The following is a 25,963-nucleotide window of genomic DNA, read 5'->3' on the forward strand; positions in this document are numbered from 1 at the left end:
GGGTGTGCGGGGTGGCTGTGCGCTGGTGCCGGGACTCTGCGCACCACGAGGACCCACGGTCAGGCTTGAGAGGGGCGGCAGAGCCCGGCTCGTGCAGCCACAGCAGCACCGAGGCCATCGGCTTCAGCGCGGTGGCATCGCACGCGTGGGCCTGCTGGTCTGTGCCCGCTCCTTCCGGGGCATCATCGCAACACTTGTGAGTTAACCAGCGTCGGGGCGCTGAAATTTAACGTGGAGGTTGTTCTCCTTGTTAGGGAGGCGGATGGGTGCAGGGAGTCTGGGGCCAGGGAGAACAAAGGCCAAACCAGGTTTGTGTGTGAACAGGGGGAACATATGCAGTGCCTGAGCCCCCGCCCAGAGACCGGGCTCTGCGCAGGCGCACTCGAGGGCCAGGCGTACTGAGGCTGCATGGTTTATTACGCTGTCATCCCATGACATAGTAGTAAGACTCTTTTTGAGGCCAAAATTTAGAAAATAATTGGCCAACAAGTAAAACATACAGAACAAAGGATATAATTCTTAAAAATAATCTTCAATTAAAATGGAGAATTTCAGCCAAGTCCTGTGTTGGCTGGTTAATTCTACCCGTTTCCATGGCATAGTGTAGCAGTGCTTCCTGCCACGATTAAGGTTGTGTCTTTTATGAAGTTTTATATACATAAATAAATAAATAAATATATCTATCTCTCAGAACCAATTTTGTGGGGGTGCAGGAGATTTATTACTCTGCCATAAAAGCTAACTTGTAGTTTCTGTTAAAGCTCTTTAAGCATGATGAGGGTTAGCACTGCAGTTGGTGCATTTAATTACTGGAGCTGAAAATAATCATGCCTCGTAAGTTGTTGGGTCCAAATGCTGCATTTTTGTTGTATTTTTACTTAATATTTGCAGAATCAATCAGGTTTTGTCATCACTGGGGTTTTGTTTTTGTTTTTTTTTAAATGGGGGGAGTCCCAGACCCCAAGTGTCTCCTTCCTGTGTGCTGATGGACTGGCTCCACACCCCAGACCGCTGCGGGAAGGACACGGTTACCCGGATGGCCACCAGCCAAGTGAAAGCCCCAGCGGGCAGCCACTGCACACAGTGATTTGTCTAATCCTGCTGAAAATGACACTTTTAGTTATGGGACTATGGGGGGAAAAGACTGAAAAATGTGTTTGTGTTTCTTGTACCGCCTGTTTGCCTTGAGTTTTAGTGACATTTTATTACTTAAACTTGAAAAATGCATTTTATTCCTTTACTGGGATAATGTGGAATAACAAATTTGAATCTCAGGCCAAGCACCAGCCTCTTAAAGGCGCTTTCTTTTCAATTTTAAAATATTTTAACTCCTACATGTGTTAAGGGACTGATCAGAGTAGTCTCAGAAAAAAATCTGCTTTACACCCAAACTTATAATTTGGAGGAGGACATACTTTATTTTTTTTAACTATACAGAAACTGAATCGAGATTTTTCAGTTAAAGCAAGAATTTGAGCTTATCATCTCCAAAGCTGCCTCTGGAATTTCCATCCGGGGTGGGGTTCGGTTTGAGAAAGCCAGAGGTGTTCACAACTGCAGCCCAGTCTGCTACTCTCCTGGCCCCATTTTTTCCTCCGTACACTCCCATGCACACCCCTGCTCTATTCTGTTTTCAGTGCCAAGAGAAGGACACTTGCCAGATACTTAAGTTGATACATTAGAAATGTATTTCTCATCAGTTCTTCATTGTATCTTTCACTACAGCCCCCAAATTCCACCCCATCGCAAATCAGGCTGCCAGACTCACACTGATGTGCAGTAGCTCATGTTGAGGCGGTGGGCCTCAGTTCAGGAGCGGGTGTTTGGGCAGTTAGTTTGTGTTTTCATCAGAGAAAGACAGAAAAGAGTATACCAAGGGGTTAGAATTTTATTTAATTTTCAACTGAAACTCCCAAAAGCTCACTCTCAACAGAACAGCTGTAATATTATAAATGAACCTTTATTAAAGACACTTCAATGCCATTTGTTAGACACTTCAATATCTTACATGTTTTTCAATGTACAACATTGTACCAAATTTTTCTAATAAATAAATAACTTTGTACACAAAAGTAATACTTCCTCTTTCACATTGCCTCTTAGAAGCAGCAAATTCACATATTTAGTGGAAGTCATAACATTAGGCAGTTAACTTTATTCAGAAACATTATTTGCAAATGTTAGTGTGGCAAATATGCTTTGTGTCTGCAATGGTGACGACACTTCTGCCAGCAAAATGAGTCAAATCCCTCCCCTCTTCCCCCTGTCCCCGGTTCCACTGTTCTCCCCTCGCGCGTCAGTTCTGAGGCATTTTCCCTTGAGTAAAGGGAAAATTTCGCTCAGTTTATAATTTTTTAACATCCATTTCCTTTGCTTTGAATAAACTTGGCACTCAACGTAATTCGCCACCTGTCTCAAAGTGCAAACGTGTCAAGAGTCAGGAGCTGATGCAGACAGGTACCCGGCTAATTATGCCTCGCTTCGTCAAGGTCAGGTTCAGTGGCTGGTCTACAGTGAAACTCGCCATCAGCTACCAGGCAACAGGCAGAGGGCTGCCCCTGACGGGAGGTGGTGGCTCCTCAAGGTAAGGCTGCACTCGGGCCGATCCCCAAGTGAGGGATCTGACCACAAAATGCAATGTTTCTGCCCTTACTTGTGATGCTCATTTTCAGCCACAACACTAGCAAAGGTGGATTTCCACCAGACTCTGCTTCAGTGGAACTGGTGTTTGAGTTGCTCCTAAGGAAAAAAAAAGGTAACGAAACCCTCAAATAAACCTTCCCCCAAAGTAGTCATCACCAGAGTTAGCAACCTCATGTTAGCAGAACTCAAGTTACAAATAACGGGAAGGGAGTCCTCCATCCACAGGTACCACCACCACCAGACAGCAGCCTTTCTAGAAATAAAAAGTGTCACAGGGAAGTTAGCAGTGACAAAGATCTGTTTGACCAATGTGGGTATTTCTTTTTCCCCCCATTCATGGATGAACTTAAAAGACCACATTAAAATACTTGGGATGCTTCCATTGACCAGAGCACTTTCAACCATCAAGATACAGTTTCCCTTCTAAATGAGCATATTTGTAATAGCTTCGAATTGCAACACAAAGCAGCCTAATTCATTTGAAGTGGGTATTTTCATAGCGAGAGTCTGGCTGCAGGGGTGGGTAATGGTGGTCAACAAGAAAGCGTAATATTGTGGTGCAGGAGAAAAAAAAGTTTAAAGTGTCAGATGGAGGAAGGGTCCAGCTGTCAGCTGAGGAGTGCGATCTTTGTGGTGGCGTCAAAACAGCTCCATGGTTGCAAACCCCCTCCAGAACAGATGTATTTTTGGGGGGGGGGGTATGAAAATGCGTTATCCTGGCAGGGGTTATTCCTTCTAACCAGGGCTGGGCTGTGCATCATCATATGCACCTTACGCAGGTAAAGCTGCATCCGTTTGGGAGGGGAAACATCTGCAATTAGGGCTGTAGGTATCAGAGCTGTAACAGCGTATACGGGCCGGTAACCCACACTTGTGGTGATTGCTGAGCGGTGCAATAGAGGAGATCACCCCACAGTTTACTGCATGAATTATTTATTTGGGTAATGACTGCTCACAGGCTTCTCGTCTGGTTGTTCTGGGGCTCTGCACTGTTGCTGAATTCTTTAGTGCCTCGTGTGTGGTCTGGTCCACTCTAACACAGCACACAGTCACCCTTCAAAGCCTAATTTGCATGCAGTTTGGAACAGTAATGGAATTTAAGTTCTTCCACCAACAGGAAAAAATCAGGTTGCTATGTAATTTCTCATTGCATGGTTTTTTTTTTTTCCTATAAACTTCATTTGAAACAGTTGAAGATCTCTGTTTAAATGTGTTAAGTGCAATAAATTTCAAAGGGGAAGGAAATTTGTGCTAAGTAACCCAATTGATACTTGATTTAAAGGAACTTCCATTGAAAAGAGGACAATCCCTTTGGAACAGTCTGGCTTTTTAAAGTTCTGCTTATGCATTTAAGGCACCAGAATTATTTCTCTCACAAAGTTTAACAGCAACCTGATACTGAAAACAATATTGCCAAAATTGTAAAATTTCACTCAGTTTTCCATGCACTAAAGATTAAAATAGCCTCTGTAAAAGATATATATATATTTTTTTATATATATATATTTATATATGAAAACTCTTATGTACAACTGTATCAAATACTTTTCTCTTTACACAATAATCCCTTGCATTTATGTGCTTCATATGCAAGTCAACTTTTGAACGCTTCATACTTCTCAGGGAAGTTTTAAACTATATACAAACAGATGACGCTCGAACAGGACTTTGTTCCCCATACAAGCTTGTTTCTCATACCTCAGTTGTTTGCCTTTGACAGGTCATCGGTTCAAGATTTGAGGTAGAAGTAAGTAGCCTATATACTCTGTGCAAAAAAAAATTTAAAAAATAATAGTGTGTTTGTTAATTTGCACATGGCAGCCTGTCCTCTCAGTCCAGCGATCTGTTCGGTGGCTTCAGCTCATGAACGGAGTCGCATGGCTTGGGCGCGTAGCCGTTGGACAGGAGTGCCTGCTTCACCTCTGCTTCGCTCTGCAGATCCAGTAGTGTTGGGGACATTTCAGGAAGCACGTTCAGTTGCTTTAATGACCCTCCTGCCGGTGAAGCTCTCACCAAGTTAAGGTTGTTAAGCTCTGAAGGCTTTGCTACTGCTTGTGAAGAGCCTGCAAGAAAGCAAAGAACCCGCGTTAGCTGATGCTCAGCCTGCTGCACTCCTCATACACCCAACCCTGCCACTATCATTCATGCCCTTGAGCCAGTTAGAAAAGCTGATGGGAGAAAACAGGGCTCAGATACAACCCAGATGGAATTACATGGGCATCTGGGGAGAAAAAGTCATCCCTAAAGAAACACGTACCACGTTTGTCTGCAAGCAGCGGGCTGGTCGTGCTCACAGCTCTTATCCTGTCGTGGTTGCTGGGGTAGAGGGTCCCGTCTGTTTCCATCCTCTTGCCGCTGGCAATCCCGTTGCACGGCTGAGGATGAAGAAGGCTGGTGCCTGCACCCCTCTTCCTATGTCGTTCCTTGCTGCTCAGTGCGTTGGGGTAGGTATGATCCATAGTCTTAGGGCTCTCAGAGTAGTACTCCGACTCCTTGGGGTAAATGTGGACGTTCATGCTGTCCGTGCTGCCGCTGCAGTCCGTGCACACCACGGGCAGGCCGTAGCCTGGAAGGGAGGAAGGGAAACGGCAACAAACGCAGATGAACCAGCTGGCAGTTGTCAGCACTGAAGCACACAACTTGCGGAAGGAAAAGGCAGCTCTGTTTAGTTCATCAGTCCCTCGGCAGCGGGGGAACCTCACAGTAAATAACATGGACATTTCTGGGTTTATACAGGGCTAGTAAAGACCTGCGTTTTCCAGAACTCTGTACCTATCACTAAAGGTAGTTCCAATTAATAGGTTTAGCAGGTTTGGTTTTTTTTTACTCCAAAGAAGTTGTGACTTTCTTTTTTCTTAAATAAACTGTGCATTTAGTTCCTTTTCCAGACTTTCTCATCAGGGTAGAAATAGAAAGTGGAACTTCCCTGTACCTGCTTTAAAATACCAAGTTACCTTTGTTATTTCTGTGCTGCTGCTTTACAGGGATCAGTGTCAACTCCTGTTGTTGTCTCAGGATATTTTATTACTGTTAGTGGTAATAACAGATGAGCAGAATTCAAAGCAGCAAGCAGGAAGGAGTTTCTAAATGTTGAAAGTTAATTTCCTTAGTGCACTCAACAACTTTCCATTATTAAACTTTACAGTTTCTCCTGGAGAGAAAATTTGTTTCATCGGCTGGTTTTCTGTGGATGTTACAATACGGCATGAGAACAGAAAACATCCTAAAAATAGAAAAGTATGAGTGTAACACCCAAGAAACTGGCAACAAGCAGAGGCAGGTGCAGGGCCCAAAACAACCTTTACATTTTGAAAATGAAAAAAAAGCGCTGCGCTTTGAAGTTGACAGCACCTTTAAAGAGCACGAAAAGTTTTAACACCTTCAGTTTGCAAGTTGCTCTCCCGTTTTAGGAATAGCTCAAATCACAATACCGATCAGCAGCTGCAAGGAATGGCCATCGTGAGCTTTAGCCTGCCTCTTTCTGAGGGTGCCTTGAATTCAAACTATCCAAGCTTGATAGGGGATCAAAGCAAGCAGGAGAAAGTAAATTTACTGTGCTCACACCTGAGAATCATTCTGGGCTTTTTCTTTTTTTCTGAAGGTAACAATTTCTTGTCTTAATGCTGTCTGACTTGGAGGGCTTCCTGCTCTGTACAAACACGAAATACCTCCCCAGATTAATGGGTTTTGTACCTGTCTTATCTGGAACAAGCATTCCATCAGCCATGTCTTCAGTTTTCCAAGTGTCTTTATTATAGCCGATACACAGCTTTGGCTGTCTACAGCCTACAGTGGGAGCTTCAACATCTGGACACCTTCCAGCATCACTCTGACACATACCTGTAACAAACGAACCAGCTGGCTAAAGATTACAACCATCTGCTCTCAAGCCAAATGACTTGTTAGTCTTATTTCTACCCTAAAAGCTGTGAAAGGGAGAAAAAAATTGCAATGGAGATAATAGATAATTTTAAGCTAATGTTTAACAGAATAAATGCTGTACAGTCTCAGGAGAATCTCAGTTCAGAACGCTTACCTCGTCCTTCCTAACGTGCTGTGTTTAAATACTGTAAAATCCCAGCATTTAATTTCTAAGCCTGAAGGCAGGGACAGGCAATGCTAATGTATTTTCTACTAGAGCTTAACCGGGTAACTCCGGTGCCAAAGAACTAATCCAAAATTAGCAAAAAGATAGTCCTTAGGGCCTGGCTGAGCAGCTTCTGAGGCAGCCTGCTTGTACGAACACTGTTACTGCTGGGAGAGGACAGCTCTGTGAAGTGAACGACAGATCCTCGTTCTGCATAAATGCAGTAGCTCGAGAATTACATTATCAAGATCTTTCAGATAACTCATAACAAGCACAGAAGTACTTTGTACTGTGATTTCTCCTTCCTCGTATCAAATTCAGAGCATGACAGAAAAAATAATTAAACCAGTTCTCACCGTTGCTGTCTATGTGCCCGTTAGGCTGTTGGTTATCTCCTCTGACGACCGCGTCCTGCCGCTCAGAAAGAGTCCCTTGGGAAGACAAGTAGCTTGGCACGTCAGGAGGCACAATAGTCTCATCTAGAGCAAGGGGAGCAGAGAAATGTCAGTTCCTTGGAGGATACAAAGGCTTCTGTTCCCAAAGGCATGTAAAAATCGCATTTTCAAGAGGGATCTGCGACCAGAGCTGTAAGTGGTATTTTCTGTAGATGCAAAGAAAAACTGAACTGCCTAAACACTCCATTCCCCTCCGAAGCTCCACTCCTCATTTTTCAAAACTCAAAGCTGTCAGATACAGGGCTGATAAAGCCATTTTGGTGTTTGCATTGGGCAGGGTCAGTACAAGCAAGGCAGAACTGTCTCTTCAGAACATGTAAATCCTTCCTTTCCCCCTGAAATTCAGAGTACCTCATCTGACTCAAGTCCTCTGTCTCCCTCAGTCATGAGTAACAGACTTCTGGGGAATAGGCTCTTCAATTCACTTAAGCAGGCAAGTAAGCCTAAGCCCCTTAGCTGTCCTTGGCTCCACTTCGTATCAGGCAATTTCACTTTCCCTTGTCATACAAATACCAAGTGAACCTCCGTTACACCAGGCATGAAGCCCTAAGTTTTCAGGACTGAAAAAAAGAGGAAGAAAAATCCCACTGACACATTACACTGGTCATATGGTATCCCAGACTTCCTACCTAGCCCATGTCTTTAAAATCCTGTGCCGTACTATAGCTAAAGCTAAGCATTAACGTAGGAAGGCTGCAGATCCCAGCAGGGTGGGGAAGCCTTAGGCTGGTTCTTCCACACTTCTGTTCAGAGGCTGCTTGAGGGCAGCAGGAGAGTTTATTCTCACTGCAACGCTCATTTCAGCGCCAAATTATCCCCTTTGAATATCAGGCGGAAGCAACACACGCTGCTTCTTCCCCTAAAAAGTGAGGGATGCCCCTCATCAGCAGGGCTACAACAGCTCTTACAGGCAACATGGAAAAAGGGTTTCCAGCCTCCAAGTCTAATTTTCCAATGTTTTGAATACAAAGTCTTTGAAAATACAGATTCCCAAGAAGTAAGACAAGTTCCCAGCATCGTGGACATAATCCAGACTGTCTCAAGAGTTATCATTTATGGTCATGGAAAATCAAAGTAGCAAAGCAATGGGTGAAACTACTGCCAAGTGGAAAAGACCTTTCTGAAGAGCCAGCCAAGGGGAGAAACACAGCTCTGAACATGCTTCAACAGCAAGTGAAAGCTGGTTCCAGCTCTGTGAGCCAAGAGAACCACTGAGATAAGCCAAGTGCTTTTCCAGTGTGATTGTGTGGCTCCCCGACGTGCCGATTCAGCCTCTGTGGGATGTCTGACAGCACAAAAGGTTAGAGAAAGCCTTAGCAGGAGACTGGAGCTACCTGTGTTGGTGACGCTGTATTCTTCACTCTTCTTCCTGGTTTGGTAGATGATGCAGACCCAGACCAGAGACGTCAGCACGATGCTACACACCACAGCGATGGTGATGATCCCCACAGTGGTACGGTCCTTCCTACAGCCAAGAGACTGTAAGATGCTCACGTGGCTGTGTGCACGCTCTGTGCCCAGGGTGTTGGACATTTCACAGGTGTATTTCCCAGCATCCTCTAAGACAACGTTCCTAACGATCAGCAGCTGGTTGCCAGAGGTGAAGTGATGCCTTTCTGTCACGATCAGGGGCTGGTCGCCTTTCAGCCAGGTAATGCGGGGAGGTGGGCTCCCTGTGGCTTTGCACTGAAGAGCCACAGTCTCACCTACAGACACTACATGGTCTTCCAGTGGATGAATCAAAGATGGTGTCTCTGCAAGGGAATAAACACGGAAATTAATTCTTGGGGACAGCGTAACAACAGATTTAACAGTATTGAACATAACGGATGTTCCTGCAGACAAATACACAGCGATGCCCTGCGCAGCCGTGTGCCCAGGAGCATGGCAGCTGCAAACACAACAGCTCTAACAATCACAACCAAGGCCTTCCCATACCCAGTTGGCATTAGTCTTCCCGTCAAAGAAACCCCCGAGGACAAGGGGCAACACACGTGAATTATTTTGTAGGGCAAGGGAGATGGAGTGCGATTTCCTTTTGAAGCAATTTTCTGTCCTGGTTTCATTGGGATTTGGTTTCAGTTTGTGGCCAGCCATGGTGATCAAGGCCGTTAGCAGTTAATTGCAGGGCAGCTGCCCCAGGCTGGCCCACAGGTGTGTTCTATATCACTACCATCAAGCTCACTATAAAAGGGAGGGCTTGCTGGGGAGAGGTGGGGCTCTTTTTTGCTCTCCTCCCCTCATTTCCAACAATTGCCATTCCTGGAGCAACTTGCTGGTGCTCTATAGACAAGTATAATTTTGTCTCTCTTTTGTGTTGTCATTGATATTGGTTTCTTTATTTTCATTAAATCTGTTTAACTTCAACCCACGAGTCTCCCTACTTTTCCCAATTCCCTCCCTCGGTTGGGGAAGGGACATGAGGTGATAGAAAAACTGGTTATTGTTTAGCCCCGGGTGTGGGCTGAAGGAAGGCATTTTCCCAGGCAGGAAACAGGGTGGTTGGAGGGTTTTCCTTGGCACAAGAGGAAATGAGACTCACAGCTCCTTCTTTTAAGTTGCAGGGTATTTTTCATTAGTTAACTCCAGTGTAAAAGAAACAAGACTAATGCAGAGCACTGCCTCTTCATCCCTTTTCTGTATCTGCAAGGGATGAAGAGCTTGAACAGCAATCCCTTCTAGTTCCCACTTCTACACCACTTGGTCTCTCAGGGGCACTAACGCCTCTTACCCAGCACAGTCAGGGTGGCATTCGCAAGAACAGAGCCCGCAGAGTTCTGCGCCGTGCAGCTGTAGACACCCATGTCCTCTATCTTCACGTCCGTAATAAAGAAGACATCGTCGTCGGGCATGACGTGCATGCGGCGTTCCCGGGCCGCAGGGAAGTCCGTGCCCCCGTCTTTCTGCCAGGCGATTTGTGGGGTGGGGTGTCCTTCAGCCGCACACTCCAGCCGTGCCGTTGTCCCTGTCCGGCTGGTGATGTTGTGGGGAGTTTTGATAAATGAGGGCAACACTGATAAAGAAAAATGAAAAGGGGATGAGCAGTTCCATGGGGAAAACACCATCTCTGGGCAGTTCTGTTTTCCTTCCGAGGCAGGAGATTAATATAATAATTACCCATAGGCAAGAGGATGGCAAGCTGCTTTTGCAGGATATATCTAAACTGCTGGGGACTAACCCTGTGTTTCTACAGCATGTACCTGTCTGCAGTGTCCAAGAGCCCCCCACTCAGGATCATTAGTGCTGGGATCAAAGCTAATCTTCTGCCATTAACCTGGAAACAAACCCGTTATCTCTCCTACAGAGACTGTTCAATCACTGCAGTCCCTCTTCTTTGTATCCTTTTGTATTTTCTTTTTCATTTGCCCATTTAATTGGGCAAAGACTCTACTGGAACAGCCAAAGGGAGGTGGCTAAAGCCATTAAGAACGTGCTGAAGTGGCTTGGCTGGATGGCAGTCATCACAAGCCTGGCACGTGCTCCTCACACGGCACTTATCAGCATCCACTGAGATGCAACCAGCTGGTGTGAAGAGATTAAGAGCTCCTCACCATCAAGAATGGACCCTCGGGAGTTAACTGCCTGCCAAAAGTGAGGCCCAGAGAATTGTACCAGCTCAGGCTGAGGAAAGGGAATGAGAAAGCAGCTTCCTACTCACCGTTAACAGTGAGTCGGGCCTTGTTGGAGTAGGTAGAGCCAAAGTGGTTGGTGATGATGCACTGGTAGCGCCCTTCGTGGGTGAAGGTGACGTGCCGGAGGTGCAGAATGGTGGTGTACTCCATCACCTCGCCATCCTTTGCCCGCACGTGGGCAAAGTTCTCGATCTCAGCATTGTACAGCATCTCGTTGTCTTTCTTCCATGCAAACATCATGGGGGAGCTGCTACTGCTGGCGGCCGAGCAAGTGAAACGGATGTCCTTCCCAAGGACAGCCACCGTAGTCTCAGGCTGGACAATGATCTGTGGCTTGGGGAAATCATCTAAGAGAAAACAGCAGGATAGTTAGTACTGGACAATAAGGAAAGACTGGAGCTAGCACAGAGATGCAATGAGAAATGAGCAGTGTGTAAGCGAAAGACATTACCGCACATCTGCTTCTACATCCACTGTTGTCTACACCAGGAAAGCAGCTTGCTCTTGCAAAGCACTCCACCATCGAGACTGGCTCTATAGTGTAGATGTGCCGTGCACAACTCCACTGAGTGGCTGGTCTAAGCTAAGACTCTCGTTCCTCTGGTTCCTTCTGTAATGAGCATACTGAGATGGTCACTCAGTGACCTACAAGCTGCCTAGTTCTCTTCACCAGTGTAGCTGAACCTCAGAAAGATGCTATGGTCTAAAGAAAATATCCTTCCTTGTACAACCCATGCATGAAGGGTAATACTGAACTTAAAACTTCACCTCCAGGCCTGCATTAGCATGAAGCAGGAGGACACTTAAAGTGCTGCAAATGCCACCTCTAGGGCTAAAGGCTCGTGCACAAGGTGACTGCAGCACACGTTCTCAAAGCAGAAGCAGCTGTATTTGCCTGTCACCCGTCTGGGACGGAAAGCTTTGCACGCTCTCTCTCTGCCCTGAAGATTGTTGGTTTTAGCAAGGTTCCAAGCAGATTCATTTATTAGATTTCTACAAATGGTGTAATTTAATATTTGACTAAGGTTTAATTAAACAGCCAGGCCTCTGGAACCAGGAGTACTAGTGCCTGGAGGACTTGGCAGGCACCAGAGAAGCAAAGCTGTCTTCGCTTTGTGCTGTTGCTGTGGGGATGGAGCCTTCACGATCTCTTCTTCCAGATGAACACAGCAAGCCTCCCAGACACGCTCAGACAGAGGCCACCTAGGCAGAGCCTTGCCACTGGGGGATCGAGGGGGACGTGGGACAGCAGCTGGAACAAAGCTTTTGCTCCGTGTTCAATGCCAGTCATGCATTCAACTTAGTTCAATAGTGTTTTCAAAAGCTCATTTCTCCTTCCTCAGCCAGCCATGTGCAGCTCCACCCAGGATCCACACTGGTTGGCTCCACAGCACAGGGTTCAGCTCACCAAACGAGGCCTTTATTTTGCCCAAAAGCCGGATGCATGAGCAGCATCACTTTGGCCTCCTCTGATCATTTACACTTCTCTTTTTAGGAGAGAGGCTGTAGATGTTTGTGTGTGCTGGCTATTAAGTAAATTGGCATCGCAGCCACAGCTCAGGTGCAGAGTCAACTGCAGTGTTTGGGCGGGAGAACAGCAAGAAAAAATAACCATAGGAGAAAGAAAAGAAGATTATAATCCAACCATTAGCTATCAGTTGGTTCATGTGTAATGCCTTACTGGGCCAAAAAAAGCATCTGTGATGGAGAGATTCTCCTCTGCTTTTTTTTTAACCCTTTGAAAGATGGGAGAAAAGATGAGAGAAGAACATAAAGCCACAGAAGCAGCTCAGAACACTGCAGAGTGAAAAAAATGATAGCTGCAGTCTTGGTAGAATCAAACCGAGGACTGGAGAAGTCTCTGTGCAGCCCCATTTGGAACTGGAACAAGCATTAGCCCCTTTTGATTTAATACTCAGGGAGCCCTGTAGGGAATACACTAGATGCAAGCAATGCGCTGTGTGGTTTTGGTGGGAAATAAATTGTAGCCAATGACAAATTTTTAAAATGCAGGCTTGGGCTTCCTTTGATCCCACTGAATAGCAAAACAAAACAGAAACCCTCTCGTAATAACATGCTAGTAGTCAAAGAAAATGTTTCCCAAGTGAGTCCTACCCGTCATACAACCTCAAAACACGCAGGCAAGACTTACCACACACAAAACTTTCTGGCAGGATGGCAAAAATGCTCTTGCTTTTTAGTGACTCAGGATGGGCGCAGGTGGCCACCACAAAGGACTGCAGCTCCTTCTCGACTAACCACTGGGGCAACCATTTTAGCTGGCAATCGCAGAGGAAGCTGTCGCTGTTTATGTGGCTGCAGGGACACAAAACCAACACGAGCCTGCTGTGAGTCGTGCAGAGAGACAAGGCTGGAAAGCTCACAGCCCTTTCATGTTAGACACATTCCTCCCTCCTCCCCCAGCATGGGTGCAAGGAAAAAAAGGACTGCAGGGTTGTCCTTGAAGCACTACTGATGTTAAATACATAACACATTTCAACAGCATTTCATCTGCACATAGAGCAATCCACTCCTGTGCTCCAGTGACACTCCCTAGCACCTTATATTTATTAACCAGCTTCCAGAGTGATCCCCAGAACAGACGAGCGATGCCATTCCTGGCTTAAGCGAGAGAAACTGAGGCAGATCTACACAGGAGACACGCAGCAGAAGCACAAGTCAACAGTACAGCCCGGCCTGCTCCCACTTCTCATACTGCATTACCACGCGTGCTCCTTCTCTGCCTCTCTGGTTTGAGCAGCTTTGGTGGGGACTGAATTCAGGACTTAATTAGTGAACAGTGAGAGAATGCCAAGCTCCTGCTGTAAGACCTTTAGCCCCCTCAGTGGCCAACACCAGAGGAGTAAGTGGAGAGGCCCCTGCCTGCCTTCTGTAAGGTACGTGTTCGCACACCAGCACCACCAGGGATAAGAGGTGTAGCTGATGTTGTGTTTACTGAGTAACAGAAGCAGTGGAAGAGAAATGACCAAAAACATTTGTGTAAATCCAATACAAACAGTGACTAGTTTGGAAAGCAAAACGCCTAAAGATTTCTCAGCATCCTAACAGTAACTTAGCACCTTCTGGTACGAAAAGAGCTGTGAAAAAGGGACAAATTAACAGGGAGCCTCAGGATTTTTAATATTCTGGGCCAAATCGTGGCTCAGCATAGCTCTGAGGCCAGTGAAGAACTGCAAGTTTACACCAACAGGGAATTCAGACTTTGGTCTGGTTTGGTCCAAGATCCTAGGAAAACCCAAGTCTGATCCCTCAAATGGAATGTGAGTATGCCTCAGAGACTAGCAAAACAGCCCCGGACAGAGAAGTCCTGTCCTGCAGTACTGTGAGTTGTGCAAGAGCAGGACATCAAGAGCACAGCAGAATCCCAACCCCAGCACTGTGTTGTAAGAAGATATGAATCTCCTCCCATTTTTCCACCTGATAACCTTGGGAAATCCTGAAGTCTGAAACTAGCCAGGAAAGGGGAAAAGAAAGAAATGGACTGGAGAGGGGGGGAATGAGGGAACATAGGGATCTGATCTTCCAAAGTTGTCCACTTCGCTGTCCTAGAAAGATGTGTAGCCCCTAAGACATGTGATGGCACAGACACCGCTGGCTAGCTGGGACAGGTCAGAGACAGCCTTGGTATTTAAGACTTCAGTGCAATGCATTCTGCATGTGTATGTCCCCTACCTGAAAGCCACCTTCTCCATGGTATAAAGGTTCTTTCACAGTATTTGGGATCCTACAAGCTCTCCTCTATTAAGATCAATCTTTCACCTCAATTTTGTTTCAAGAGCCAGTGCAAAAGATAACATGGTTAGACAAACAACCTTAAATGTCATTGCTTACATCAACCACCTGATTCCCGTTTCCAAAGTCAGGAAGAAGAATCTGAACTTGCCCAAATACCAAATAACTGATTTCTTGTTCCACAGACATTGTACTACTCCAGAGTGTAGCAATGCACTGACAGTGGATTAAATATTTATGGAGAAGAAGAGAAAAGCAAACCAGGCAAGAGTGGCAACAGTGTCTGATAACAGTGCAGAGCCCCAGCCTGGAGCACAAGCAGCAGCTCTGATAACACAGCCGTATTTTTACACCAGAAGGCTGGATGACAAGTGGATCCAGTTCAAATGGTGCTTATCGCTGAAATGTCAGTACTGTACGTGAAGCCTAAACATAGGTACAGCAAAGGAGCAGATAGGCCACTGGGAATCAAATCAGTGGCAGCCTGAGAAGGAGAGATGGCTAACAGGACCAGGGCTGGACTTCCTGAGCGGAGATGAATAATTGCACAGATGCGAACCGGCTGGAAGAACCTGTTCCGATGATCTAATTTCACTCACTGTTAAATGCAAAATGTTCTCGTGACATCTACTCATGTGTAAAAATACCCTTCAGAGGGGGACCGGGGGGACAAGGAAATAAATGAGTGGTAATGAGAATAACACCCCGCTGGAAACAACGTGCAACTTCTCATGTCCAGGGCAAGAAGGATCCCTGCCTCCTCAGCAGTGTGTACAGCCCAATTACTTACAGCTGCCGCAGGCTCTTCATCTTAGCAAAAGCGTCTGCTTGAATGGAGCGGATGGCGTTATCCCCAAGGTTCCTGCAGAACACAACCAAAGGCAATGTGACCAAAAGGGATGCTATGGCTGTGACAAAGTCTCTCCACATTTAAGCAATGACTCCAGGAGCAGGTGATTTGGTAGCTCCTTGTTAAGGCCATATCCACTTGTGGCTCATAGAAATGGCTTTACACAAAACACTTCAATATTGAGCAAGTATTGCTGAACAATAGTCAACCAGCAAAAATTATGGAGATAAATCACTAAGTCATTCCATATCCCATCATCTCACTACACTTTCTCAGTCTCAGCTACCTCCATCATCCATAGCTCAGAAATTCCTCAACCCCCTCAATAACTAAAGATAGTCAGGAATGTCATATCCCAGGCTAGACCTTCAGCAAACATAAAGAAAGCAAATACTTGCACTAAATGGCATCTGACAAGTTATTTAAAAGTGACTTTGAGAGAATACTATTGTGTTCAAAAAACACTGCAATGTTTCCAAAAGCAGGTATTCTTAAAAGCTTCCCTCACTCCCTTGCTAATTAAAAATTCCACTTGTCCTCTGAAAAAGGTTAGTGTCAGATTTAGGGCTTAAGTTCACCAAGTGAAGTGTAGGATGGACAAGCCCTGCTTGCAGAGGAAATCTCAGCAGAGCATTAATAAGGGAACCTTTATCTGGGAATGTACCCCACAGCCAGGCAGCCCTAACTCTTCAGTACGCTCTCAATAGTCATAACATTTCATACGATCAACAGCCAATAAAACATCTAGAGCAACATCACATATACTTTAACTTGTCTTAATTCAGAAAGGAAGTTATTCATGAATCACTGCTGGAGTCATCAGCCTTGGGACACAGGAAAAAAAATTACATAGTGGCAGCCAAACTTTCCTTCTTGCAAATCGCTCTAAGGCAGTTGTGCTGAATGGGGATGTTGGGTGCCTGCACCGTAAGCAGTCATCTGCAGCATGTGTCACTGCCAGAGCCTGGATTTAGGAGGAAGCTGGGGCAAGGGAGGAGGAGAGAGGGCTACATCTGAACCAGCGTATTTTCATTGCTAACAGCCTGCAAAGCAGCAATGTGCAAGTCAAGGCAATATTTATCCAAGAACAAATCAAAAAATTAAGAGCATGCAGATTTGCCATATGTTCTATAACTTTGTTCCTGGCACAAAAAAAGGCCAAAGTTGAGGCGGACTTATAATGAGAAGGAAGCAGGTGGCCCCCACAAATGGACTGGCTTCTCAGTTTACAAAGACGCTATTAAATTGCTAGCAGATCTCTCAAGCAGCTACTTTTGGCAGACCCCCCTTCCCGAACTCCGAGGCATGGTGGGTTACTCACAGGTGCTCCAGGGCCTCCAACCCTGAGAACGCTTTCTTGGCCACCGACTTGATCTTGTTTCCAAACAGAGTTCTGCAGTTTCCAAACATCCAGTGCCAGATAAACAGAAAGAAAATGGGGAGAGGGGGGCAGAAAAAGAAGGAACACCATTAGTGTGGCTTTATCTGATATACACGTTCAGTGTAAGTCCTGGGAAATTTGAACTGCACAGAGATTAAGAGGGCTGAAGCACACTCGCTTTCCCACTCCTGAAATTAAATCCTTTTATCTGTATTCGAATTTAATAGTGATGACAGCACAAAAGGGAATATGCCATATCATGTAAAAAGGCAGGTTTGCTCCAGTGCTTGGAAACCAGCTTGCTGAGTAACAGGAGGTCCCCTCTATTCTTTGCAGGCTGGTCGTGGACAGGATTAAGTGCAATGACAGTTTAACAAGATTCTGGACTCTCCCTGCAACACTTTTAATTTCTGACTTCTTCCCAGATAGTAAAGGAGTGGTAATTTATTCACTGCTGCTTGGCCTAAACAGACATCCCCACACGAGGGCTGAGGGCTGGCTCTTGGCTGCACGTTGATACAGCAGCTAACCGAAGCGAGGGCTGCCTGCCTGCCTTGGCCTGTTATAAACACAACAGCAGAGTAATATAATACAATAAATAATAGCCGAGTGGTAATTTCAAGGGGCAAACGAAGGAGAGAAAGGGTACTCTACGGAGCTGAGGAGCGTGCTTGCTCGCATCTGTGCCCAGAGAGCATTCCTCTGGATCAGCAGGCAGTGCTACGCAGCGGCAGGAGGGGACTGTCAGCAGGCAACAGCCAGCTGGAGCCATCCCAGCCCAGCCGCTATCTGCAAAGTAACAGCTCTCTATAAATATTGACCAGTGACGATCGGTCAGGGGCAGGGTTCATGCAAAATGGATAGTCTCCTCAACTGTTTTAATAAAACATCAACCAATGTCATTAATTAGGAAATGCTTTCCTTCCCCAGGTTCTCTCTAAGGTTTATCTTCCAGGTGCATCTTTTATCACCGCCTGCTTCACACGGTGTCCAGTGCAAGTCATAACTAACACCTCAGGTAAAAAACTGGCACATCTGGTGTTGTGTTTGATTCAGTTTTCCTGCAAGATTTTTCCTTCAATATAGGGTGCAACCTATATCTGCACCCTAAAAAGGCTCTATAGCAATGACCATCCCCCTGCTTACTACCGGCTGGGAAAATGAGGCTGGGGTACAACATGGAGCATGTGCAGCCATTACCTGAGCAAATACACCTGCAGGAGGGTGTTAGGGCTTTCCACAAAGCACTCTTCAAATGTCAGGATAATTTGGTGTCTCACACCAGCACCCAGACAGCCCAGTTTCTGTGTGGATGAAAGCAATGGATGCCATACTGGGTAGAAAACAAAAATGGGGCTCATCACACTGTTAGACAGTGAGGACCAATCACAATCTGTATCACAACCTGTCCTTGCAGCCTGTAGTCTTGGGAGAGAATTTGGGTGCCTGTCACTGGGCAACACTATGACCCCCGAACAGGTCCTCACAAAATCCATCACCCTGACGGTGGTATTGCCGGAGGAGCCACCACACTAATCCTTGAGTACCGGAGGAGCCACCACACTAATCCTTGAGTAGACAGGACAGGCCGGTTACTCCTACCTCCATACAAAAGGTCTGTGGCCCCAGAATCCCAGATCTCACCATTACAGAGCATAACACAACCAAAAGCTTCGGTTCCAGACACAGCCACCTCCCAGCCTCCGCAGTGACACACACACCCAAAGCCCTTTCTTACGGGCAGAGTTAACTTGGTACAAAACCACAGCTAAATGTTCAGAGCTGTGTCCCGTCGTTAATTATTTGATTTGAGGCAAGAATAAAGACAGCTATCGTCGGCATGCTGGTGGCTGATTAAAGGCTCCAGATAGCTGCAACCTGCTTTATCGACAGTGTCAATTTAAATATCTACAGTGAGCTTTACTGACCTCCCTGTTACAGCACCCAGACCAGGGTATCACAGGTCCTATTTATTGCATGAGAGTGTGTGTGGCTTTTGGCTCTGGGCGAAACGCCCCAAGCACCAAAGGATGTGTGCAATCATGTGTACCATCATTTGGTAAAAGGGATGTTGTATTAATGAAGGCTTTGAAAAATCCATTAGAATGATTAATATAGTAAGTAATTTACTATATGCAAACTCTGGTCATATGGCTCCATCCATCCATACTAATTTCTGGAGCCATATTCCTAAATGAGGGTTTTATGCTGAGCTTGGGTTTGGTAACTGGAGATTTCTCTTTATTGTTTACAGTGGATCCTGGACTTTGAAAATTGGAGATACTGATTATATCAGCTTACTCTTCTGTGCAGAGATAAGCAGCACGTCTGGGGATGTGAATACACAACGTATACACAACTTGCATAGGCGGATACAATTTTATGGCTATATGTGTGAGAAATACATAACACACTGGTAATAACGTCTTGGCCCAGCAAACTCATAAAATCATTATGCCTTTCAAATCTCAACTAACCACTTCTCCAGTTCCAAAATGGTTTGAACCCAGCGGCCCCCTTCAAAGGGCTGTGGCACGCTGGAATGCAAACGCGGCGGTATGCAGCCCCACAATTAGCCTGCCTGCTGCAGCCCAGAAACGCTCCTCCGCTGTGGGCAGAGCTGGGCGCGAGCATGCTCTCCCGGTGATTGCATAAGTGTAATTACACGCTAGGCACGCAATTCATTAGAAAGCAGCTTTTTCTCCTCCAGCCAGTTTTGCACCTGCAGGAAGATCTCAGTCACTGAGTGAGCCATCAAAAAAACGGTTACGTTTAGCAGCTTGAATAATTAGGAAACTCGTTGTTCCCCAGCGATTCCACTGATGCTTTTTATGCTTCGGTGCTTCTCGACTCCCTGTTTCTTGAACCAACATTTTAATTTAGGCCCGTGCTCTCCGTCCCAGAGTGCTTCATATATAATTCAGAGCAAGCTAAAGCGACTGGCCTCCTCCGCACCGCTCAGTTTAACACCTTCATTTCAGCGAACCACCCTCTCTGTGCTAAATCCTTTCAGAGGCTAATCTGTGCCAGATCAAAGGGGAACGGCTTTTAAGGCAATCTCCACAGAGCTGAGGTGATTATTAATTCATTGGAAGGTCTCCTCTGAAGTGCCCATTTATTTTTTGTATGCTAATGCATTTAAAGCTGGTTGACAGTTTAAACACAGGCCCTAAATCACACACTGAAATGTTTGCTGTGAAGGCTGATATTTTATGTTATTTACCAAAAAGACCTTCCAGGGAGAATAATACTCACTTCAGCCTTAGATGAAATTACAAGCTTGGGATTTACATGCTGATGAGCTAAAACAGACCTGAGCAGATCCCTTTAAAACTGACCACTCCCAAGTGTCCCCAAAACGGCTCAAGGAATATAATGAAATAACCTCATATTCTGAGGCTTTTTCTAGCCTTACACTCTGGCTGACAATGAATGATCCCAGCAACCTGTCTGTCCAACAGCAGGTTTGCTCTGTTAGGTGATCAAACCCCTCCTGTCTGCACAAGACCAACGTGACCCACTATGAAATTCGCTGCAAGGACACACACATGTCCTTCCTGCATTCAACCAGACCCAGAACTGGCCCAACTCCATGTGCAATGGAAGACAGAGGTCAACAATGTGAAAAAAGATGCAAACCCAGGTTCTTTAGACTTGGACAAGTCCCTGTTGCATCCCTTGCACGAACGGCAGATAAACCCGGACAGCTTTCGAAGCAGTTCCTCGTGCCGGATGATAAACATCAGATCAGGCCATGGCTGTTTCACAGGGAAGCAATCGCTGCTCTGCCCAGAGCTCCAAACACACAGCCCCGCCGGCTGCCTCTGCTCCCTTCCTTCCTCCTCCCGCTCCTTGCTGTACCTCCTGGCCTCTGCCTGACCCCCACAACTCATCAGCGCTCATTTCTCCTGGTTGCTGAGTCAATCCTTTTGCTGAACGCTTTCCCTCAATGCTGTCTGCTCTGGCTTTTTCACCTCTCTTCTGTTACCTGCACCCAGCATTTCTAACATAGCCCCATCACTTGAGATGGCCACTTTTGCTCCCATGCCAGTGGCCACACTGGAGGGTTGCCCTACGGTGGAAGTCCCACCAGGACAGCTCTCTTTCTCCACCTTCTCTGCCTTGTCAAAGCAGAACCACAGACTCACAATCCTACAGCCTGCAATCCCCCTGGACAAAGCCTCTGCTCCCACTACCCTTCTAGCCGCTCACATGGTTTCACTGGTTTATTCAGACAAATCAAAAACTTCAGCAACAGCAGCCAAGGACTCTCCCACCCACCACATCTGCTCTTCTGCCTTTTCTCTAGCAACTTGTGGGAAGATTTCCTGACTCCACGTGCACAGAGATTCCTGCTGGCCTCTCTCTCTCCCACACTTCTACCTCCCTGCCCAATTCCCCCGCTCCTTAAGTCCTTCTCTGCCTTCTGCCTCACTTTACTCACAGCTACAACTTGGTTCCCCTCTTCTTGGATCCAGTGACTCCCCTCAACAATGATCAAATGCCCTCTATGTCTGTGACTTCAAAATTTTTCTTCTCCATCTAAACGTTACGTCCCCACGAATCCTGCCACGGCTCTTCCCACTCCCCCAGGAGTCTCTAATGAGATCGTGACAATATACCGCCTGCCAAGATTCATTCCAGCCATCTGCTATCCATCGAGGTACTTTTACTGCACCTCTGGCTGTGCCATCTCAGCATCAGAGACAGCGTGATGGGGGGTGCCGAGAACTTAAACAAAGGCAAGAGGTAATGATTAGAAAGACTCTTGATTTGTCACAAGCCATCAGAGACTTCTCTGACAGGGCTGATTTACACAGCCGATTTCAAATGGAACATGAACAAGTACAGAGCAATGTGAAAATACTTGCGAAGGCCAAGCAAGCTATAAACATTTGCAAGGCGCATGCTTGCCTTAGGTTTCTTTTTATCTCTTTAAGAGCCTATGCCCCATGGTGCCTTTTATTGTCGCTGCACATGGAAGCAAGCCCAAAAGATCATTCTCAGACAGAGTATCCCACAGAAACGAATCCTGTTTCAATCCTCTGTTGTAACAGGAAATGGGGTGATTTTTCTCTTCTGTTTATTGTTATTTGCTGCATCAATCAGTGCTTCACTGAAGATTGCAAGGGGTCTTTTTTGTTGCTGTTTGCTTTTGGAAGTAAGGAACCGTTGTGCTGAATCTCACAGATTAAAACAAATTTCTCTCTCCTGTGTCTCTAAACTAGAGTATGTGGCACTGTCCATCACTTCAGAAGGACTGTAATCGCCTCATATCTGCTAAGAAACACAAGTGCTTGATAACCACATTTGAGCCTGCAAAACTACTACATCTCAGATTCTCTATTGATTTTTATCTTGTTCCAAAGGGAAGAAGGCTGTGTCAGAGGGGAGAGACCCACCCCCACACAGGCACACATCACAACTAATTTGCAGAACTTCAAACCCAGGGATACTCACAGCTTGCTTAGGTTTTCTAGGCCTGTAAAGGCTCCGTTGGTATCTTCTATTGTGCCCGAGATGTCATTGTGGTCCAGTTCCCTGGGGAGAGGACAAGACAGAGCTCATAATCAGTGTCTTAGTCCTAGGCTCATCATTAAAAACAAATGGAAGAAAGTCTGAGAATGCCACACGAAGAGCTGCTCGTTTTCTCCTGAGAGTTATCAGAAAAAGCAGAGTCCTGCAGCAAAGCAGCACTAATCACTTTTCCTGCACTGACCCATGCTGAGATGGTGCATTCCAAACGTAGCCCTGGCTTTTTCCTAGCTGAGCCCCTCTGTTTCTAAGACAGCAGCAGCAGCACTTTTTAACAAGTAGGTTTCAGTCCTTTTCTAATTCTGTGCATCCAAACAAAAGGAGGAAAAAGAAAACAAAGTCCCAAGACTTAAACTGAAAGAAACAGCTGTCCTTAAATGCTGCTATCATGAATTAAGGTACCTTTGGGTATTCCAATGTATACATGTATTTGTCTATACCTATATCTTCAGAAGATGATTTGGTGTATTTTCTATGAAGCTGCATTTTTTTCCGGCAATGAACTTGAAAGCTCAACAAAGGAAAGCGCTATCATCACCACACAAGCCTAACTCTCTGTATAACCACTTTTTAGTAAGAATTCCTTTTTCAGAGTTAGCTTCTTTTGGCTTTCAAATTGACCATCAATTACAAGAGTCAAAGAGGTCTGAAGAAAAACAAGCACAGAGAACAAACACAGAGATCCACAAAAGCTGTTTGAACAGTCTGTTTAAAAATCCTTCCCTCCTAGCTTTAATTCCAGCTAGCAATGAATACCCAATGAATACACAGACAGAAATTTATCATTTCTAAAGTTAAGTAAAAAGAAAGAAAAAAATAAAGGGGCTTTGTTGGTTTTGTTACATCACTCTGATTTAAAATCTAGCAAAAACCACCAACAAAGCAAACTAAACCATCCAGATAACCCCCGGAACCCTCAGGTACTCCTTTCACGCCTTTTGAAGATTATTATCAGAACACTTCCAGTTTAAATATATTAAGAGAAAAAAAGAAAAATATTTTTAAAAAAAAAAGAAAAAAAGAAAAAGCTCCCTGCATTTTGCAACTTTCCAGACATGGGCATCATTGTGTACCTTCTGGGCTATGGCACAAATACACAATAATCCAAAAGCAGGGAACAGAAATTTTAAAAATCCCACCGTTTCAATATTGGCATGGTTTTCCTCTGCTGAGATGGGGCTGAGGCTTTTGCTCTCAGTGCTTAAGCTGTCTGCAGTCTTTGCTTGTTTCTCAGCTTTGGTGTGTGAACTAAAGATGTGAAGGGAGATGGCCAAAAGCCACAATTCCTGTTTCTCAGCTGGCTTCAGCGGGAGACCTGAATCTCATGTCCCTGGGGAGCCCCGGCCTTAGCCAGCATCGCTGTGGATGTCAGGGTGATCTGTGGGTACGTCTATGCCAAAGGGATGGATAAAAACTCAACATCCCTGCGGGGTGTGGGCACACGTAATGCTGTGGTGGCATAAGAGACACGTCCAGGAGAGACGCTTTGATGTGCTGACATTGTCAGCACTGTCTGAGTGGGGCAGGAGCAAATATATCCTCATGGAGCTAAGTTTCTACATTTCCCCTATGGTTGCCAAGCCAATGCCCGTTGTTCTGTTTGGTTTTTAAGGGCAAACCCCTTCTCAGACATTTCTCCTCTTCAGTTCCACCGGTCTTTGGCCCAGCAAACCCTTTCCCATGGCAGAGACAGACAAGTGGGAACAGCCTGTAGGAACTCTCTGACACACGCTTTTATTAATTGACTGCCACACATTGTGTTTTCTTGAAAAAGGAAAAGAAAATGGTATTGCTTGTTCATCCAGAGGCAACTCAAAGGTTTAGTGTCAGAAAGGAGGAATAAAAACCTTTTTAACAAATGAGTGAAAATAGAGAGAGAGGAAAAAAAGAGTGGGGTATTTTGGCCTCGCTCTCTTTGTATTCAAACTCCTCTCCCAGCCCCTGTTGCCAATTTCCTATTCTTTCTGGCTGGCTGAGCTTGAATGCTCGAAGCCTTGTTAATCATTGTGCTCCGAGGTCTCTGGGCCTGACCTCTATTTGAATAGCTCCACATTTCAGCAGTTTCACACCCACCAAAGGCTCCCCAACAATAGGCCATAATTAAAGCATGCTCGGGTCTTTTTACCAGGTGCAGGACCCAATAGGCCTTTCTCTTTATTAAATTAGAGCTCGCTCACACACTCCCTTCTCCTCCTCCCCCCCTCAGCCCTAGACATAAAAGAGGCTCCACATTCACTGCAGAGCAAAGAGAACTACCAGCTCCCCTTCCCCTCCATTTTTCTTTGGAAACCTTTAGTTCCGGTCTTGACAGCTGCCTTGGAGAGGTCCCTTTCTGAATGCCCAGTGGCTGAAAGACTTTGGCTTAAATTTAAAAAAAGGGAAAAAAGCAAACAAAACCCAAACTTGCTTTTCAGTCACTTCCTTCACTGTGAACTTCAATAAAGGAAAGAGTAAGATGCAAGAAGTACTGTAAAGAAGGGAGATCTTTCTGTTCCCATTTCCTTTTAATTACTCAGGCCACAATGGGCTCCTGAAGAGGAACAAAAGTATCAAAGTGTGTTTTTTTCTTTTGAAGGAAGAATTAAATCAGCCTGCTGAACTCAACCAGCTTGGACAGTGCTGTAACACAGGCTGTGAGAACTTTGTGGTGTGCCAGATGAAGGTGCTGAGCCTGCAGCCTCTGGAGAGGACAGCAGCCAGCAGCTCTGCAGGTACAAATAAAGGAGACAGAGGAGAGGCAACACAGCTGCAGGAATGGACAGTTAAAAGAACTGGATTCCCCATCTTCTGATGTTCCTAAGGCATGCCCAGATGTACCTCAATCTAATGTAGCTCTTGGGCTTTAACAGCGTATAATGGTGCAATTCTATAGCTGACATCCCAGAGGAGGTCAGGCTGATCTGTCCAATGGTCTCCATTAGCCCTAAAATCTAGAAGCTGCTATCTTCTAGATGGCAAGCTCATTTCCAGTGTGATTTCCAGTTACTCCGATGTGTCAGTGACTTTAAAATAAAAGTCTCTGGTAAATGGCCATAACCACCACTGGATGGATCATTTTGCAATTCAGTATTAGGGCACACAAAACTTTTCTCTTGATAGAACGGCAACTTTTTTTTGTTGTTCAGAGGTTACCACAAAAATCAGAGCAACAGAACATTTCATGATCCAAGTGAGCCCAATTCTGCATCAAAGAGAAAGACTTCTGGTTACTGTCATGGTACCTGTAGCAGCTTCCTGCTCCCGTGGTTGGACCCAAGACTGGGTGAAGCTTCATGTGTTGTTACACTTCTCGTATAATCAGATCCCAAGCCCAATCCCTGAATTTCTTTGTTTTACCATTGTTTTTTTCTTCTCAACACCATCTTAGCCCAGGATTTTATATTTATTATTCAATAAAAAAAAAAAGAAGTAACAGCACACAAAAATGCTCGATAGCACATTTAAGATGATATCCAAATTTCCAGCACTGTCACTGTAAGGAATCACTTCCTATTCTTCCTGAGTGCACAATGACTGACCCAACAGAAACTGTCCTTTTCTAGGAATTTCAATTAAAGTCAATATGGTGGCAAGAGAAATTCTGCTATTAGCTGAAGGACTGAAACCTCGGGGATTTTTGCTCAGCTG

The 25,963-nt window shown here is 45.5% G+C and overlaps 1 protein-coding gene across 1 annotated transcript in view; it reads right to left on the minus strand.

Moving 5' to 3' along the window:
- Nucleotides 1-1,870: 1,870 nt before the first annotated feature.
- The window catches only part of LRIG1 (leucine rich repeats and immunoglobulin like domains 1), a 95,761-nt gene continuing 71,668 nt past the window's right edge, over nucleotides 1,871-25,963 (minus strand). Inside the window, 11 exon segments of the mRNA XM_068408328.1 lie at nucleotides 1,871-4,706; nucleotides 4,901-5,209; nucleotides 6,337-6,483; nucleotides 7,087-7,209; nucleotides 8,520-8,939; nucleotides 9,917-10,198; nucleotides 10,844-11,164; nucleotides 12,970-13,133; nucleotides 15,361-15,432; nucleotides 16,742-16,813; nucleotides 22,262-22,342. Coding sequence (XP_068264429.1) covers nucleotides 4,474-4,706; nucleotides 4,901-5,209; nucleotides 6,337-6,483; nucleotides 7,087-7,209; nucleotides 8,520-8,939; nucleotides 9,917-10,198; nucleotides 10,844-11,164; nucleotides 12,970-13,133; nucleotides 15,361-15,432; nucleotides 16,742-16,813; nucleotides 22,262-22,342 — 2,224 coding nt within the window. The 3' untranslated portion in view covers nucleotides 1,871-4,473.

This window comes from Nyctibius grandis, chromosome 10 (genome assembly GCF_013368605.1).
Source record: "Nyctibius grandis isolate bNycGra1 chromosome 10, bNycGra1.pri, whole genome shotgun sequence".
Classification (NCBI taxonomy): domain Eukaryota; kingdom Metazoa; phylum Chordata; class Aves; order Nyctibiiformes; family Nyctibiidae; genus Nyctibius; species Nyctibius grandis.